The sequence below is a fragment of the Tamandua tetradactyla genome, chromosome 4 (assembly GCF_023851605.1).
Source record: "Tamandua tetradactyla isolate mTamTet1 chromosome 4, mTamTet1.pri, whole genome shotgun sequence".
Classification (NCBI taxonomy): domain Eukaryota; kingdom Metazoa; phylum Chordata; class Mammalia; order Pilosa; family Myrmecophagidae; genus Tamandua; species Tamandua tetradactyla.
The window spans coordinates 5,169,962-5,188,773 of record NC_135330.1 but is presented as its reverse complement, the minus strand read 5'-3'; the positions used below and the strand labels follow the sequence as shown (position 1 = coordinate 5,188,773).

At 42.1% G+C, this 18,812-nt stretch overlaps 1 protein-coding gene across 1 annotated transcript; it reads right to left on the bottom strand.

Moving 5' to 3' along the window:
- Positions 1 to 3,831: 3,831 nt before the first annotated feature.
- MCL1 (MCL1 apoptosis regulator, BCL2 family member) lies at positions 3,832 to 8,931 on the bottom strand. Its single transcript, XM_077156129.1, has 3 exons — positions 8,116 to 8,931; positions 7,537 to 7,784; positions 3,832 to 6,795 (listed from the first exon to the last, which is right to left on the bottom strand). The coding sequence occupies exons 1-3, from the start codon at positions 8,807 to 8,809 to the stop codon at positions 6,679 to 6,681; spliced, it is 1,059 nt and encodes a 352-aa protein (XP_077012244.1). The 5' UTR covers positions 8,810 to 8,931; the 3' UTR covers positions 3,832 to 6,678.
- Positions 8,932 to 18,812: the final 9,881 nt, after the last annotated feature.

Here is an 18,812-nt window from a genome sequence, read left to right as displayed (position 1 = left end):
CCTCATTTTAACACGAAATTGTTTCCCTCTTTCTGTTTCTCTGCTGGCCTCATGAGGGATTTCTGAGAAATGAAAAGAAAAAAAAAGGTCCCCTCCCAGCTTCAGCCTGCAGTCGTCTGTTGTTGGGTTTTGTTTGTTTGTTCGTTGATGAAGAGGAGAGGGAAGGAATGGAGTATACTGCTTAATAATTAATTTGTATATACATTTAATTTATTAATTTAAGTATTTAAGCATTAATCCAAAACTTAGACCTGGGCTTTTAGGGTCAAAAGGCAACAAAGAAGATATCCTGTTAGGAATTTCCGTAAGAAAGCAATGAAACCTAACAGCTGCTCTCTTTCAGCAAACCAGCTGTCCCCTCCCCCATTTCCACTAAGGACTGGGGAGGAGAGGGAATTGGTCCAGCCAACTTAAGGAATGGAGGTGTGAGTTCAGGAAGGAATGGGTGATAGATCTGAGGATACAGGATTCGGTAGTAAAATGCATATGAAAGCCACACACCCCCACCCCCATCTGAATACCTGAGAGTCATAACTAGCCCAGCAGGTGAGACTGTGAAATGTGTAGTGAAATCTCCAAAACGAGTTCTGGCGCCTAGACAAGAAACTAGACCACAGAATTGAAGAATTGTTTCTTAACCAAAGTAAGGTGTCATCTAACCCAGGATGACACCCACCAGCTAACCTCCTTGCCCCCTCCCCAGCACACCTCGCCTCGGGCGCTGGGGGCCCTGGGTGGCATGCAGCCCGGCTAGCAGGGGCCCAGGCGGGGTGCGGCCCTGGCTGTGCACTGACACAGGCACAGAAGCCAAAACAATGAGATCACGGGCAAGAATGCAGCCCGGGCGGAGGGCGGGGCAGCCAGGGCGAGCTGGTTCTCAGAACTGGGTGGGAACAGAAACCAAGGAGTGTCCCATGGGAACAGGGCTGAGGAGAGTGGGAATTTCTATTAGCATTTTAGGGGCCAGTTTAGTAACTCTGGGAGCTATCCATTGCTAAAATCCTGTTCTGCTGAGCCCATAGGCTGGGAGGCCTATATTAAAAAACCTGGTTCCCTTTCCTGGCTCTGGTAGCCAGTAGAGGTGAAGACAAGAGGGAATGAGAGAGGGAAGGCCATGGTGGCTCAGAAGGCAGAGTTCTTGCCTACCATGCCGGAGACCCAGGTTCGATTCCTGGTGCCTGCCCATGTAAAATAAAAAGAGGGCATGAGACAGATGCCTGGGCACTTAACTTACCAATAAGGGTAACTCTGGGCAAATCTGATCTGCCAGTGCCAACTCCCCCACTCTAAATGCAGTGATGGTTATGGTCCCGAGATGGTTTTGGGTAACCACTTCAACATAAACAGTGGAGTCTTTTACTTCCTAAACACTAACTACTCAGTTCTGTGCCATATACATCCAATTCAGACTACTATTAAAAACCAAGTCAGTATCTTTTTTTCTACCAATGCTTCCAAACATTTTAAATATAAGGCCTAAAGGGGGAGAAACAGAGAGATACATTCATTGGCCAAGTATGCTCTGAAGGAAGCAGGAAGGGAAGACTAAATGATATGAAGAAAAAAATTATCTACTAATCCTGCCCCCGCCAAGGTTCTTTCACAACTCAGTTTTGTGCATGTTGTTTCCTTCTCATATTTTTCTGTGGAGCCTTCTTGACCACCATCTATATTCAGAAGTTGTCACCCTGCTTCGTCCCACCTCTTGCCTGAGAATATCCTTAATTAGAGTACTCTGCGTACTGTATTCTAATTATTTTTGTCCATGTCCTACTAAATTGTGATCTTTAACACTGTCACATTTGCTTTCTCTTTAGATTCATTTTGCATAAATTCTTAAGCATGTAGCTCCTAAGTACAAGGGCATTCTCTCACATATTCATAATATAATTAATACAATCAGAAAATTTAACATCGATACAGTACTAAAAAGTCTACATTCAAATTTCCCCATAATGTCCTTTATAGCTTTTTTCATCTAGAGTACAAAGACTGCACTGCATTTAGCTGGCATGTTTCTTTATAACTGTTACCTAGCCTTACATCGTTTTTGATCAAGTTTCTTAAAAGGATTATTCTATCCAGCATGCAAAAGTACACTGCACATAGGAAGCCCTCCACTGCCATGTAATGGATGAGAACTCTCCACTTCTAGCTGCCTAGAACTCCCATTAAAGTCCCAGTTCCCTGCAATGTTGAAGACTTATTATTAAACTAAAGGCAATCCCTGAACAGGGAATAAAGAAAGAAAGCAAAGTGAGTAAAAATAAGAAAATCAAAGACAGAAATAAGAAATAAGCCATGAAAACAGATCCTCGGAAGGGGCAAATTCCATAGTATTTTTGGCCCTGATGCATTTCCTAATGATCAGGAACCATTATTCTATGCAGATAAAGACAGGAACTGCAAACAGAAACCAGGTGAAGCGTGGGAACAAAAGCCTGGGAAAGGCTGCCACATGTATTTTTTTTTTCAGCCTTACAAAAATTATCCCTAAAGACCACTGCATTCTCTCCATCTGTCTCCAACTCCCAACCCCCATCTTTCCACATGGCTCACATAACTAAGATAACACTGTAACAACTTTGAAACTAAGGAAGAGGAACAGAATTAAGTTTTCAAATCTGGAAACCTAAGAAGCCTTTGAACAGTACAGGAGGGTTCAAGAACACAAAATTCTGTGATTGACAAATGGAACACGAAGCAATAGGTAGACAAAGGGATTCAGGGGATCATCTTGCACTCTAGGAATTACTGGCCCCTGCTCCGGGCATCTGGCTGGAGCCACGGTAATACCAGTGGTACAAGTTATTTTGTTTTAACTTTTATAAAAACTCTCCAGCTGTCACAACTGTTCTAAAGAAAAAATTTGTGAAACGATATGAAGCAAGAGTTCCAAAAAGGAACTGAAAGAAAGGCCTGGTTGCATCAAGTGAGTGTTGATTATTCTGAGTTCTCTAGTGATTCATGGTATCTGGTTATCAATCCACAGGAACAGCTTTCTATACACTGCATCAGCGGGAGGACAGCTCCACACACAACCCAGCTTAGGCCAAAAGTTAAGGCCTGGTGCCCTTCACCCCTCTGCTTGAGTGCACTTAAAACAAAAGTACTAATAAAACACAGCTTTCTTTGTAAAAAAAAGTTAATTTTAAAAGTTGCTTTTGGTAGTTACGTTTCAGAAGAGGGGCTTTCCAATCAGAAACTCACTTTTAAATCTACCAAGTGGCACAAGGTACAGAATTCTCTTTGCATGATAACTTTTGGTGCTCAGGGTTTAAAACCCACATGCAAACTCACAGGGGCACGTACACAAGGTGATTTCCCCCGACAAGGTGACTGAAAGTAAAGGCAGAATAGGGTTTCTGAAACTGACTTATTTTCAAGTCCTTATTGGGAGAGGGGAGGGGAAAAGGTTATCACATCAAGAATGTCATTAAAACTAGATGTAAATTCTTCCCGCTCCCTCCTTTATCTCAACAGGTAAAGACTGAGGGGAGATGGAGTAACTGCATAACTGGACCCTCTTCTCTCAGAATTATACCAATACTTGGTGACCAAAACCAATCAGGTCAGAGGTTTTGGTTTTGTATTAAAATGTACAGGAATCAGTACAAAGTATAGTGGTAACATATTTGAGAACTCAAAAACTCCTAAGTTGAATGAAAAATGGTATTCTGAAAGGACCTGTACTTTGCGCCAAAGGAAAGCAGCTTCATGGGGCCGTTGCTTTTAATACCTCTACATATTTGTTCAGCTGACTTCCCTAAAAGGCTTGCCTGAGAGGGGGAAGGAAGACAGGCATTGATTATAAAAGACCAGTACCACACCTTGCATTTGAATAAAGATTTATTCTTTTCTCAGGAAAAACAGGAAGTGAGGGGAACACACTACATTTTATAACCCACATTAATTTGTAGTTGGTCCTAACCCTTCCGGGCCCAGCTGGCGGAAGCACCAGCTGTAACCAGGACTGCAGGATGTATACAGACGGCACTAGAGAAGGACATGGTTTTCCCTGAGAGAAACGCAGGACCAACAGAAGTTGAGGAGGGAGCCATCTTTCCAAGCGGCCCCTCCCTTTCCATTCTGGAAGTTGCCTGAACTATGCAGCGAGTCAGCACTTAGACTGCGTGCCTCCCCCTACAGTCCAGCCCCCACCCTTTTCACAAAGCACTCAGGCTCCCTAAGCTCTCACTGCCGCGACCTAAAATATCAGCTAAGATCTTCGGTTTCTCAGCAGTCACACATAGCAAATTGGAAAGTAGGGGCATTCAACTCCACTAATTGACATCTACTATGCGCTCACGTCCACAACTGAACATGGGGAGACAGGTCCTTTCAGTTACCTTACCCGGGTCTTAAGATTAATTTAAAACTATATAAAGTGCTTTTAGGTTCTTAGAGACACATGATATAAATAAGTGGTTTCATGATCAAGAACGATAAATACATAGGCAAAAATAGCTCTAGCAAGATGACCTTATGGCTCGGAGAAGGGCAGGCAGGGCAATTCTTCCCTATTACATTCTTAGTCATTATGCCTATTTTTATCTGGAGTCCACAGACTAAAGGTCACGTTCTGAGGCTGAAGCTTTCAAATGATGCTTATTCCACTTGAGAAGTATTATTCAGTTTACCAGGAGCTTTTTATACAACTCTTCAGGTTTAACAAAGCCCATCCCTTCCAATAAATTTTAAGTGAGCATATCCCAATGCCAAAGAAACGTTCAGAGAAAGCCACATAAGATGTTCCCTTCTCTGGAAATTCCTAAGTGGACTCTTGATGGGATACAGTTAACAACCGAAAAAGTTAAGTCCAAGGAAAAGGGCCTTCCCCAACCCCGTGACTTCAGTGTCACAGCACCCATGGTACCACGGCTTCCCTGCAGGGTAAGATTTGTGAAAGATTAAGGTCTGTGGACTTGTAGAGGGTTACTTAAGTTTCCAGTAGGTGTTCACTGGTACCTTTTGGTTTGGTTTGCCCAAAACCAAAAGGGCTAGTAAGAGTCTAGTGATAGCAAAGATGTTAGGAATTGCTATAAATATCTACAGAGGGACCAGAAAAAGAAGCAAATATTTCAAGGAAGGACAGTAAGTTCGACAGACCATCAAGTGTGAAATTTAAAGAGAAGCCAATGTGAAATTCTTAAACAAAGCTTGGGAATCATTAATAAGGAATTAAACAACAAGCATATGTTTTATTGACATACTAGGCCTACACCTGTGTTTAACAAGCAAGCCTAATAATAGCACCTTGGTTAGACTTTAGTCTGCTTTTTCCAAGCCATCATTTTACAATTTCTTAAGCAAACAAGGGATCAAATTTCTCTCATCCACCTGATGTGCTCTTTTTGTACACATAACTGCTAATAAGTCCCATCAGGAACAGCTGAAAATCTTTTAGCAAAAGCTTTGAAGATGAGCTCATGAATTCAGTTTAAATTTCACTAGTTAAATGAAGTCAAAGAAACACAAATGCGTAGTTGCCTAATCAGAGCCCATTATTTTTAAGTCATCAACTATCTCCCCTAAAAAAACTTTAAAACTCCACTTTGACTCAATTATTGAAAACCTACAAATTAATGAAGTGAAAGAACTGATTTCCACTCTTCAACCTCTCAATCTCAGGCCCCTAAATACAAACAAACAAACAAAAACACTTATCTAAGGAATACTTACCGAAAGCAAATTAAAGCTTGTGTAGCTATGATCAGTTGTTCCACTACAACCAAGTTGCATACATCTACATCAGCTGGTTCTCTACACACTCTAGAACTGACCAGGTCAATGTTTAGAATAGAAAAGCTGTAAGAAACAGGTTCCTACCTATAGAAGCTGAAAATTTCAAAAGAGTATGAGAAAAATTTCCAATATAAATTCAACATACCCCTGCCCCTTTTATATTTCAAAGAAATAGCTCTGTAAAAATATACAAATTTTTACAGACAACTAAAAAAGTAAGATATTCCATATTTGTGTTTAACTGGAATCACTAAGCCTTAAATCAAGTATTCTTGGTCATTATTAGGCTAATAACTAAGAATCACTTAAACCAAGGCAATGTAGAACAGGTAAAAAGGTCCTGAGCACTTGGGCTTCCCACTCTTCAATTAGTCTACCCAGGAAAGCTAATCTTGGAGGAAAAAGATTCCCTTCACACTCTGTTGTACAGTACTGAGACTTCTAGTCATAGTTCTATTACTTGTAGCTTAAATTCGTTTTACACAAGTCACTGGTATTATTAGTGCTTTTCTTTTAACACTACAGGAAGGTGATGAATCCCAGTGGGCACATTTAATGAATTCTATGACTAGCCTGGCTACTGGCCACTCTTCTGTTCTAGACAAGTAGATTTAAGTCTTTCCACCCTATTGTCTTCACCAAACCTCAAAGTCCTTGTCCGTGGCCTCCCAAAGTTTGCCTGTTGCTGAAACGGAACTTTGCTTCTTTTACACAGTGACTTTTCAAGGAAGTGGGAACTTCTTTTCCCACGTATTTATTCCTGTTAAGCCATAATCCTCCTATCACTTGTTTTTCTGGCTAGGATGCTCGAGTATGACTCTGAGAGGAGAGATTACAGCCTGGGCAGCTTGATGTTCAACTTCACTTTCACAGCAGGAGTGTGTGGTTTTGGTGACTGTTGTTAAGAGTCAATTATTGCACTTAAAACTAAGGCTATCTTATTAGATATGCCAAGCCAGCTCCTACTCCAGCTACACCTGCAAAAGCCAGCAGCACATTTCTGATGCCACCTTCTAGGTCATCTACATGGAAGAACTCCACAAACCCATCCTAGAAAACAAAAAAAAAGAAAAAGAAAATCTTCAAGTATGGGTTTCCACTGGCTTCAAAATACTATTTACAGAAAAAGAATTAAAATATCTAATTTCTCAGAAAACCCAATGATGAATCAATTATTATTCATTTCCGGGCTGCAAAAAAAAAAAAAAAATTCCCCTCGTTCTTCAAACTACAGCATTTAAGTAGACCACCCATAATAAACTGGATTTTACAGTGAAATTTTGGCCATATTAAGATAACCCAAATGACTCTGAAAGTCATCAATATTTAGATAAAAGTTGCAAGCCCTTACCCTTAAATTCCCACCATATATTCTAACTGTACAGAGCAGTGTTTCTCAATGTGGTCAAATATCAGAACCATCTGGGTGTATGTTAAAAATGCAAATTCCTGGGCTCCACTCTATCCACTCCATCAAAATCATGGGTGGAGCCACTCAGAAACATATTTTGTCATCTCCAGGTGATTCTTATTTCTTTATGGTTTGAATCCACTGGTATAAAGGGCATCCAGATGAATGATAACAGAATACCAAAGCCAAAGAACACAAACACCAGTATAACGGCCTATAAAAAATCAGGACACGCTGGCCACCAACTCTATGGATCCACTACTTAAACCAATGTCTAATCTGAGGTCCATAAGGGCCTAAAAACTTAATTGTGCCTTATGAAAACTTAGATAGCCCCACTTCAAGGTCCCTCCCTTACCCACATCTTAAAGAAAACTTACCCAGCCTCTTTGTTTGACTAGCCAGTCCCGTTTCGTTCTTACGAGAATATCTGTGATACTTTCTGCTAATGGTTCGATGCAGCTTTCTTGGTTTATGCTCTTCAAGTGTTTGGCCACAAAGGCACCGAAAGAAATAAGAGTCACAATTCTGCCCCAGTTTGTTATCCCGTCACTGAAAACATGGATCATCACTCGAGACAAAGATTTGACATCATCCTCGTTTTTGATGTCCAGTTTCCGAAGCATGCCTGAGAGGAAGAAAAGCATGCAGGGTCTCACGGTCTCCTTTGTCTAAGCCGGGGTCCCGCTCGCTGCCCGCTCACCCGCCCGCCGCGGGGCCGTGCTCCCGGGCTCTGCACCACTCGGGACCACCCACGTGAAAGCTGACAGCCCACCCTTTCCGGGCTTTGACCCGCGCTGCCATTTCCAAAGAATAAAGGCGGACGGAAACAATGAGTCATGGCTAGAAGACTCTGGTCTCCGAAATAGGGTCAGGCTCGCCTCGCCTGCCACCCGGCCCGGGGGACCGCGCCCGGGAGCAGCCCGGAAGGGCAGCGCGACCTTCGTGACCACCCTTACCTTGGAAGGCCGTGTCGTGGTTGCGCTGCACGCCGTCACCCACCCGCCGCAGGGTCTCCAAGGCCCTCCTGCTGGCGGCCCCCGCCCCGCCCCAGGGCTTCGCGTCCTTGGCGCCGGTCGCCTGCTCGCGAAGGTACCGCGAGATGATCTCCAGCGACTGCCGGTGTAACTCGTCCTCCTCCTCGTCCTCCTCCGCAGGGGGCGGCGTCGAGGGCAGCGATCCGTCCGAGCCCGGGCCCGCAGTGCGCTCCCCGACCAGTTCCAACAAGGGCAGTGCGGCCGGCCGTTTCCCGGGCGCCTCCGGCTCGTACCCGTCCAGCTCGTCTTCGGGAGACATGATGGCGTCCACCGCCGCGGACTCCACCTCCTCGGGCGGCGACGCGCGGCGGGTGGGCGTCAAGAGCGGCGGCCTCGCGGGGGTCTCGGAGACGTCGGGGCCCTCGGCGCCAATGGGCGCCGGCCGCGCACCTCTCCGGGAGTCGGGCGCTCGGGCACCCGGGGGGATCGCGCCCGGGTTCCCGCCGATCGCGACGCCGGCCTCCCCTCCCCCGCCTTCTCGCCGGGCCGCGGCCTCTTTCCCCGGCGAGAACAGCCGCCCGCCCGGAGGGGTGGCGCTCCCGCCGCCGGCCCCCAAGCCGGCGCCCCCGCAGTACAGGTTGAGTCCGATCACGGCGTTTCTTTTAAAGCCAAACATCGCGAACCGCCGCTGCTGCTCAGCTGCCGCCGGGGAGGGAAATTCTGGGGAGGCCCGACCGCTCACTTGAAAGAAGCGGAAGTGGGGAATGGGAGAAGTGCAGCCGAAGCACGGTTTTAGTCCTGCGCGATGGCGTCAGCAGGAAAAGAAAACGTACTCGCGTACAAGGGGGCGGGGCGGAAGCTTCCGAGGGTTGCCCAGGAGCCCGGCGGGGCGGAGCATGCGCCTTTCGCTGGACGGCGCTTTCCGGCCCGGTGCGCTCCGCGGCGGGCCCTGTAACGGCGGCCGCTGGCCTCTGGCGCGGGTAGGGTTCCTCTTCCGTGCGGCGTCTGTGCTTCTCTGCGCTCCGTTCGCGAGCGCCGTTGTTATTTTCATGCCAGAGTTTTTTTCCCATGCCGACGTCTGAACTACTGAACCTCTAAAATGCTGAGGAAAGGGGATGGGGAAATACTCTTAGATAACATGGGCAAATACAGGGGCGCTGTTGGAGGCCTGTGAACAGTTTACATATCCTCGGTTCTCTCTTCCGAGTCCATCAGTGCTAGAAAAGAAAGACGCTCACGGCCTGCCCTAGAGAATTATTTGTATGTAAATTGACTCTTTACCCCACCCCCACCTCTACCCCACAGGCTCTGGGGTCATTTACATAGCACCTCTTTTGAGAATCCTTATAACGTTTATTTTGTATTTACAATAGAGTACATTTGATGTAGGTGTATATCTCTTGAGAGCAAGGATGTTATTATATCCCATATAAGTCAACGTTAAAGCAAAGCTGCCTTGTGGAAATACCTGTAAAAACAATAGCCAAAATTCGAGAGCAGAGTATTTGAGGGACATAAGCAGGAAAGGTGAGCAAGGTTCCCCAAAATACCATAGTTTAATAAGAGCTAGGGTGCCTGTATCATACACATGTATCTGGGCAGACCTATAACTATGGAGATATGTAATATGTGGCAGAGAGGATGGAGAGAAGCATTCTGTGCTTATAGTGAAGAAATTGTTTCTCTATTTAAAGAAAACCTAGCACAGCAACTAACTGTAATGCAAGATGGAATCTATACTGTATGAGGCATCAACAACTTGATATTGAAGTTAAGAAGTTGGAAAATTCATATTGGGCTGAGAGAGCTAAAGGAAGGCTTTATGGAAAAGATAGCTTTCTGCTGCACTTCTCAAAATATGGTTTTATTTTAAGGGGGAAAAGATTGAGATAATAGCGAGATCAAAGGCTTTTCCTTTTCAGATGCATTGCAAGTTCCACTTAAAATTCATATCCAGAAATCTCAAGTGCTCAGCAATTCTATTGCATTTCCTTAGCTCCCTCTTCTGTGCTCCAAGATGACTTTTATACACCTTCCCTTCTGTCCTTAAACCTCCAGTATCCCTTTCTTCACTCTCAGCTGATGACTTATTTCACTGAGAAAATGGAGGCAGTCTGAAGAGAACAACCAGATTTCCCATTTTTTAAATTACTGCTTCTATTTCCATGCTGCTTGCCTAACCTATAGTTAAATGAGCCGACCTTCTCTGATATTGAAGATCACAATCTCCTTTGTGCTTTGTGTCCCATCTCCTTTGCCTACTCAATTTCTTGCAGTTCTCTATTTTCCTGCATCACCAATTTTTCCCCTTTATGAACCATTCCCATCAGGGTATGAACTTGATCTTCTATCTACATCTTTTAAGAAGCCTTTCCTGTATTTATGTGACACCTGAGACTCAGAATTAGAGCTCTGAGTGTACGAAAGCCGGCAGAACCCCATACAAGAACTGTTCAAGAAGTTGAAAAAGGGATCTCACTTAAGTAGAGCTATGAATGAAGCTGATCTGGATAGGATTAAGGTAAATCAGAATACAGGGTAAAGAATGATATGATCCATATTTTAAAACTGCAACTTCTGTGTGAGACCAAAGGGAGAGATGTTTATTTTGTACAAAATTTATATTTTGGATAGTGTATTTCCTAATTTAACTTGTATGGTCAGTTATTTGAACACCATAAGTACATGGAATCTTTAATAGGGTGTGAGGTTTTATTAGTTTGTCCAGGTTAATGTGATGCCCATATATCCCAGAGTAATTTGGGCAGTGAATAAAAAAGTATTTGCAAGGTCCCCTTGGGGGACTAGAGAGAAAGGAGGAAATATTCAACTTTCCCACCTGTAGAATTTCTAATCCCTATTTGGAGAATTTCTGATATTCTCGCAAGCAGTGGGGACAACCAACTCAATAGGCCAAGCCCTCAATCTTGGGGTTCACCTTTATGAAACTTATTCCTGCAAAGGATAGGCTAAGCCTTCTTAAAATTTTGCGTAAGAGTCACCTCCAGAGAACCTTTTTTGTTGCTCAAATATGACCTCTCTCTAAGCCAACTTGGCAGGTGAACTCTCTGCCCTCCCCACTATGTGGGACATAACTCCCGAGGATGTAAATTTCCTTGGCAACGTGGGACAGAACTCCTGGGATGAGCTGGGACCCAGCAACAAGGGATTGAGAAGGCCTTCTTGATGAAAAGGGAGAAGAGAGAAATGAGACAGAATAAAATTTCAGTGGTTGAGAGATTTCAAACAGAGTTGAGAGGTTATCCTGGAGGTTATTCTTAAGCATTGCATAGGTACTCCTTTTTAATTTATGGTGTATTGGAGTAACTAGAGGGAAGTACCTGAAACTGTAGAGCTGTGTTCCAGTAGCCCTGATTCTTGAAGACAACTATATAAAGATATAACTTTTACAGTGTGAGTGTGGGATTGTGAAAACCTTGGTCTGATGCTCCTTTTATCTGGGGAATGGATAGATGAGTAAAAAATATGGATACAAAAATGAATAATAGGGGGAACAAAGGTTAAGATAAATTGGGTCGATGGAAATACTAGTGGTCAATAAGAGGGAGGGGTAAGGGGTATGGTATGTGTTCTAGTTTGCTAGCTGCCAGAATGCAATATATCAGAAATGGAATGGCTTTTGAAAAGGGAAATTTAATAAGTTGGTGGTTTATAGTTCTAAGGCTGAGAAAATATCCCAATTAAAAAAGTCCATAGAAGTGTCCAATCTAAGGCATCCAGCGAAAAATACCTTGGTTCAAGAAGGCCGATGAAGTTCAGGGTTTCTCTCTTAAGTGGAAGGGCACATGGCGAGCACAGTCAGAGTTTCTCTCTATCTGGGAAGGCACATGGTGAACACGGTCAGGGTTCCTCTCTCATCTGTAAGGGCACATGGCGAACACAGCATCATCTGCTAGCTTCTTCTCCTGGCTTCCTGTTTCATGCAGCTCCCTGGGAGGCATTTTCCTTCTTCATCTACAAAGGTCGCTGGCTGGTAGACTCTGCTTCTCATGGCTATGTTGTTCTGCTCTGCTTTCTCTGAATCTTTTTCAAAATGTTTCCTCTTTTATAGGATTCCAGTAAACTAATCAAGACCTACCCAAATGGATGGAGACACGCCTCCACCTAATCCAGCCTAACAACCACTCTTAATTAAATCACATCTCCAAGGAGATGATCTAATTACAGTTTCAAGCATACAATACTGAATAGGGATTAAAAGAAATGGCTGCCTTTACAAAATGGGATTGGGATTAAAACATGGCTTTTCTAGGGTACATACATCATTTCAAACCAGCACAGTATGTATGAGTTTTTTCTTTGTATTTCTTTTTCTGGAGTGATGCAAATGTTCTAAAAAATGATCATGGTGATGAATACACAACTATGTGATGATATTGTGAGCTATTGATTGTATACCATGTATGGACTGTTTGTATGTGAAGATTTTTCAATAAAAATATATATTTAAAAAGAAAGACTTGAAGGTGCACTGCACATGTGTAATTAGACTGTAAAATGGCGAGGCAGGAGATGAGAAATTTGAGGGAAGTAGGTTAAGTATTTGTCCAAGGCTTTACAACAAGTTGAATGGCTGAAACTGCATTTTTACCAAGGTGATACCAAATACAGAAATCATCTGCTGGTGAAGAGGTTATGCTGAGCCCTACCTGTCCCAGTGGAGTAACTAGAGAATTGGGAGAGGCTGGAATCAGTATCCCACATATGATCTTCAAACCATTGCGAAGTCTTGACAGTTAAGTACTTAATAATTTCCGGGGACCAGAAGGCATCAACGTCCTGACTTTATGGAACTTTCATTCTTGTGTGGATAGACAAGAAAATAAAACCAAGAAGGACTCGGAGAGCTTGAGGAGCTGCTCGAAGGACTCAGAGAGTTTGAGGAGCTGCTTGAGCTGGAGCTACGGGATGTGCTGGAACTTCCTGAGTGGCTTGAGGCTGAAGAGGAGCTAGAACCACTGCTAGAGCCTGTGCTGGTGCTGGAACCCAAGCTGGATCAAGACCTGTTGCTGGTGCTGCTGCTACCACTGGAAGCACTGTGCCTCTTTCGGGTTTTATCTCTGCCATGATCCTTCTCACTCAACTCCTTTGTGGCCCCTTTATCTTAAAGTGATCTTTGGACTTCTTGTCAGAGTGGTCTTTGTGTTTGGTAGAAGGAGCCCTAGTGCTGGACTTAATCATTTTCTTTGACTTCTAGTAAGCTCTTCTTTTTCACTCCTATTAAATCCATTCTCCCCTTCTGAAGTGTTAGCAGCAATGGCAGTCTCACTGATCTGAACTCCCACTTCTAAGTTGATTCTGAGAAACAATCCATAATGATTACAATTTACGCCAAAGAGCAGCATCCTCCCACTTTCCTCCCCCAATGTCCTTTTGAGCCTTTTTTTCGTGATTAGATACAGTCCAGGATCATGTATTGCATATAATTATCATTGTCTCTGTAGTTGCTTTTTTTTTTATAGTTGTGGAAAGATATATACAATATAATCCTTTCCATCTCAACCATTCCCAAGCATAACATTCAGTGGGATTAAACACATTCACAATGTTGCAGTACCCTTACCTTCATTCATTACCAGAACTTTCCTGTCAACCCAAATAAACCCTACACCCATTAAGTATTTACTCCCCATTCCCAATCCCCATAACCATGATAAATTGTACTACATTTGCATATTCTAGCTATTTCATATAAATGGAATCAGAATATCCCTTTGTGTCGGGATTATTTCACTCGTTATGATGTCCTTGAGGTTTAGTCCATGTAGTGATATGTATCAGAACTTCATTCCTTTTTAAGTCTAGTATTCCATTATATGGATATACCACAGTTTATTCATTCATTTGCTGATGGGCTTTTGCTGAATAACCTTTTGGCTATTGTAATAATGCTATTGTGAACTTTGCTTTAGAAGTGTCTGTCTGAAACCCTCTTTTAATTCATTTGAGTATATATCTAGAAGTGTGATTGCTGGGTCTTATGGTAGTTTTGATTAAGTTGTTTCCATGGAGATGTGACCCACCTGAATGTGGGTAGGACCTTTGGATTAGATGGTTTCCATGGAGGTGTATCTCTACCTGTTCAAGGTGGGGTTGCTTACTGGAGTGTTTTAAGAGAGAATCATTTTGGAAAGAGCTTCAGAACCAACAGGAGACCCAGACTTTGGAAATGAAGAATTAAAATGCCCCTGGGGAAGCTGTTTGAAATGAGAACCCAAAGACCCCAGCAGATGCCAGCTATATGCCTTCCCACCTGACAGAGGTATTCCAGACCCATCAGCCTTCTCGAGCTGAGATATTTTTCCCTGGATACCTTAATTTGGACATTTTTAAAGCCTTAGAATGGGGAACTTGAAACTTAATAAATTCTCTTTTTAAAAGCCTTTCCATTTCTGGTATGTTGCATCCTAGCAGCATTGACAAACTAAAACCCTTACCCTTGTGTATGAGTTTGATGATTACCTTTTCCATTTCTGTTAAGAAGGCTTTTGGAATTTTACTTGGTATTGTGTTAAATCTGTAAGCTGCTTTGTGTAGTATTGACATCTTAATGACATTGTCTTTCAATCCATGTGCATGGAATAACTTTCCATTTATTCAGGACTTTAATTTCTTTCAGTAATTTGTAGTTTTCTGTGTAAAGTCTTTTACATCCTATGTTGTTTATTCCTAGGTGTTTTATTCTTTTAATTGCTGTTGTAAATGGAATTGTGGTTTTTTCTTTTTTAATGCAATTTTTTATTAATTAAAAAAATTTTTTAAACATAGCAACAAAAAAAAAAAAAGAAAGACTTCTCTAGAACTTAATTCCCTTTCTATATACTTTGATACTCTCCTTTATAACAGAGATCTTCAACTTCCTCACCTCCTTTTATCTGTTGAAATTATCTAATCAAGCTTTCATTTTCACTACTCCACTGAAACCATTCTTGTCAAGGTCATCAGTGACCTCCATGAGGTGAAGTCACAGTGGTCAATTTTCAGTCTTCATTTTACTTGATCTCTCAGCAGTATTTGACATGTACTTGAAACACTTTCTTCCTGTGCCTTCCAGAGCACCACACTCTCCTGGTTTTCCTTCTTCTTCAGTAGCTACTGTTTAATATTGTTCCTCTTTTCCACTGGAGTCCATTCAGTGAGGACAGTGAGCTGTTTCCTTTGTAACCTTAGCCATGACTGACCCAGGGCAGACTGTCTATTGTGAATGGATGAATTTGAATGTTTACTAACTTAGATATATAAAAACAGGAAAAGCAGGATGGGGCTTGTAGTGGTTTGGAGGTGTAAATACCCCCAGAAAAACATGTTCTTAAATTAATCCATTCCTGAGGGTGTGAACCCATTGTAAGTATGGCCTTTTGATAAGGTTACTTCCTTTATGGTGTGGCCCAGGATGGGTCTTAATCCCATCAACGGCATTCTTTATCAGCAGAATGATACTCAGAAAAAAGCCAGGGGGAGCAAGAAGTTGAAGTTCAGTGGAACCTGAAAGAGAATGGAGAGACCAGGAGAGGCCACCATGTGCACTGCCATGTGACAGAGGAGCCAAGGGCCAAGGATCACTGGCAGCCTGGCCCAAAATGCGTCTTTGGGAAGATGCCTTGATTTGGACTTTCTCTTAGGCTCAAAACTGTGAGCTAATAACCTTTCATTGTTTAAACCAACCCATTGCATGGTATTTGCTTAAGCAGCCCAGGAGATGAAAACAAGGCCATATCTAGAGGGCTTTGGATGCCTGCCCAGAGGGTCTGAACTTTTCTTCTCCAGACATTTGGGAACCACTGAACAGTTGAGTGCCATCATGTGTTGTTCTGGTTTGCTAGCTGCTGGAATGTAATATACCAGAAATGGAATGACTTTTAAAAAGGGGATTTAAAATATATATATTTTTATTGACAAAACAAAACAACACACACATGAACATTCTTAACATGCGAACATTCCATACTTAGTGTGCAATCAATGGCTCACGATATCATCATATAGTTATATAGTCCATGATCATTTCTTAAAACATTTGCATCACTTAAGAAAAAGAAATAAAAAGAAAAAACTCATACATACCATACCTCTTGCCCCTCCCTCTCATTGACTACTAGTATTTCTATCTGTACAATATATTTTAATCTTTGTTCCCCTTATTTTTTTTCTATACTCCTTACCATTCCGTTTCATTGATCACTAGTATTTCAATCTACTCAATTATATTGACATTTGTTCCCCTATCATTTATTTATTTTTATTCATATTTTTTACTCATCTGTCCAAACTGTAAATAAAAGGAGCATCAGATACAAGGTTTTGACAATCACAGTCACATTGTGAAAGCTATATCATTATACAATTATCAAGAAACATGGCTACTGGAACAGGGCTCTACAGTTTCAGACACTTACCTCTAGCCACTCTAATACACCTTAAACTAAAAAGGGAATATCTATATAATGCATAAGAATAACCTCCAGGATAACCTAGTGATTCTGTTTGAAATCTCTCAGCCATTGACACTATTTTGTCTCATTTCTTTCTTCCCCCTTTTTGGTCGACAAGGTTTTCTCAGTCCTTTAATGCTGAGTCCCAGCTCATTCTAGGATTTCTGCCTCACATTGCTAGGGAGGTTTACACCCTGGGAGTCACGTCCCACATAGAGAGGGGGAGGGCAGCTTGCCATGTTGGTTGAGAGAGAGACAGTCCACATCTGAGCAACAAAAGAGGTTCTCGGGGGTGACTCTTAGGCCTAATTTTAAGTAGGCTTAGCCTATCCTTTACAGGAATAAATTTCATATGAATAAATCCCAAGATTGAGGACTTGACCTATTGATTTGGTTGTCTCCACTGTTTGTGAAAATATCAGGAATTCTCCAAATGGAGAAGTTGAATTTTCCCCCTTTCTCGCCATTCCCCCAAAGGGACTTTGCAAATACTTCTTTATTCACTGTTCAAATCACTCTGAGATTTATCAGGGCATCACACTGGACAAAGCGACAAAATCTCATGCTCTATTCAAGGTTCCAGGTACTTATGGTGTTCAATTAAACTGTCCTTATAAGTTAAATTAGGAAATGCAGTAGTCAAAATATAAAGTTTGTACCAAATAAACATTTTTTGCTTTAGTCTCACACTGAAGTTGAAGTTTTAAAATGTGAATGACCATCTATTTTCAACACTCTGCAATATTGACATTCCTTTATTCTTCCTCATGTAAAAACATTTTTTAACTTTTACATTTAGTCATTATCATTGTACACTCTAGTCATTTCTAGATTATACCATCTCAGTCTTTATTGTCTATCTTTCTAAAAAGGGGAATTTGGGCCATGGTGGCTCAGCAGGCAAGAATGCTTGCCTGCCATGCCAGAGGACCCGGGTTCGATTCCTGGTGCCTGCCCATGTAAAAATAAAATAAAATAAAATAAAATAATAAAAAGGGGAATTTAATAAGCTGCTAGTTTTCAGTTCTAAGGCTATGGAAATGTCCAAATTAAGGCACCATCAAGAGGATACCTTCACTCAATAAAGGCCAATGAAGTCTAGGGTTTCTCTCTCAACTGGAAAGACACATGGTGAACATGGGCAGCATCTGCTATCTTTCTCTCTAGGCTTCTTGTTTTGTGAAACTCCCCTGGGAATGTTTTCCAAAGGTCTCTGGCTGCCTGGGCTCTTGGCCTCCTGGCTCTCTTGTTCTCAACTTTCTCCAAAATACTTCCTCTTTTAAAGGATTCCAGTTAGCTAATCAAGAATGGGTGGAGTTACATCTCCCACTAATCCAAGGTTAATACCCACAATTGAGTGAGTCACATCTCCATGTATATAATCTAATCAAGTTTCCAATTTACAGTGCTGAATAGCAAAAAATGTTTATTTGGTACAAAATTTATATTTTGACTGCTGCATTTCCTAATTCACCATGTGCCTTTCCAGACATCCATATAACACAGAGACCTTTGGAAAACATCCCTAGGGGTAAACAAGAAGCCTGGAGAAACAGTTGCTCCCACAAGGACTGGATCAAGATTAAAACATGGCTTTTCTAGGGTACATAAATCCTTTCAAGCTGGCACATGTGTGCTCTAATTTAGGTTCACTACTTTGATTGTGAGTTACAGAATTGATTGAGAAAGAAAGGTTCATAGGCAAAGAAATCAAGAAGTATGGCTGGCAAGAAGTAATGGAGACCTGCAGTAGGGTGGTGGTACTGGAAATGGAGGAGAAAAGATACATTGAGAGACACTGTGGTAGAGTCTGTAGGACTTGATTAAAAGGATGGCAGAACAGACTATAACATTAGCATAAGAAAGACATCCATATAACACAAGATCAACAGATAGACCACCTTCCAGACTTCCATGGACTGCATTAAGAAAACTGCTGCTTTCATCAGAAGAGAAACCTCATTGATGGTTTCTAATGTTTTCCCTTGCAGCTTAGAGGCAAGGAGTCAGGATGTTTGCTGGGAGATCTTGCCCTAGGGAATTTGAATTCACTTAGCTGTTCTTTTTCTTCTTCTTCTTTTTTTATGGCTAGTATTTCTTTTTAAAATATTTTTATTGAGATATTTTCACATACATACAGTCCATCCAAAGTATACAATCAGTGGCGCACAATAACATCACATAGTTGTGTATTCATCACCATGATCATTTTTAGAACATTTGTAT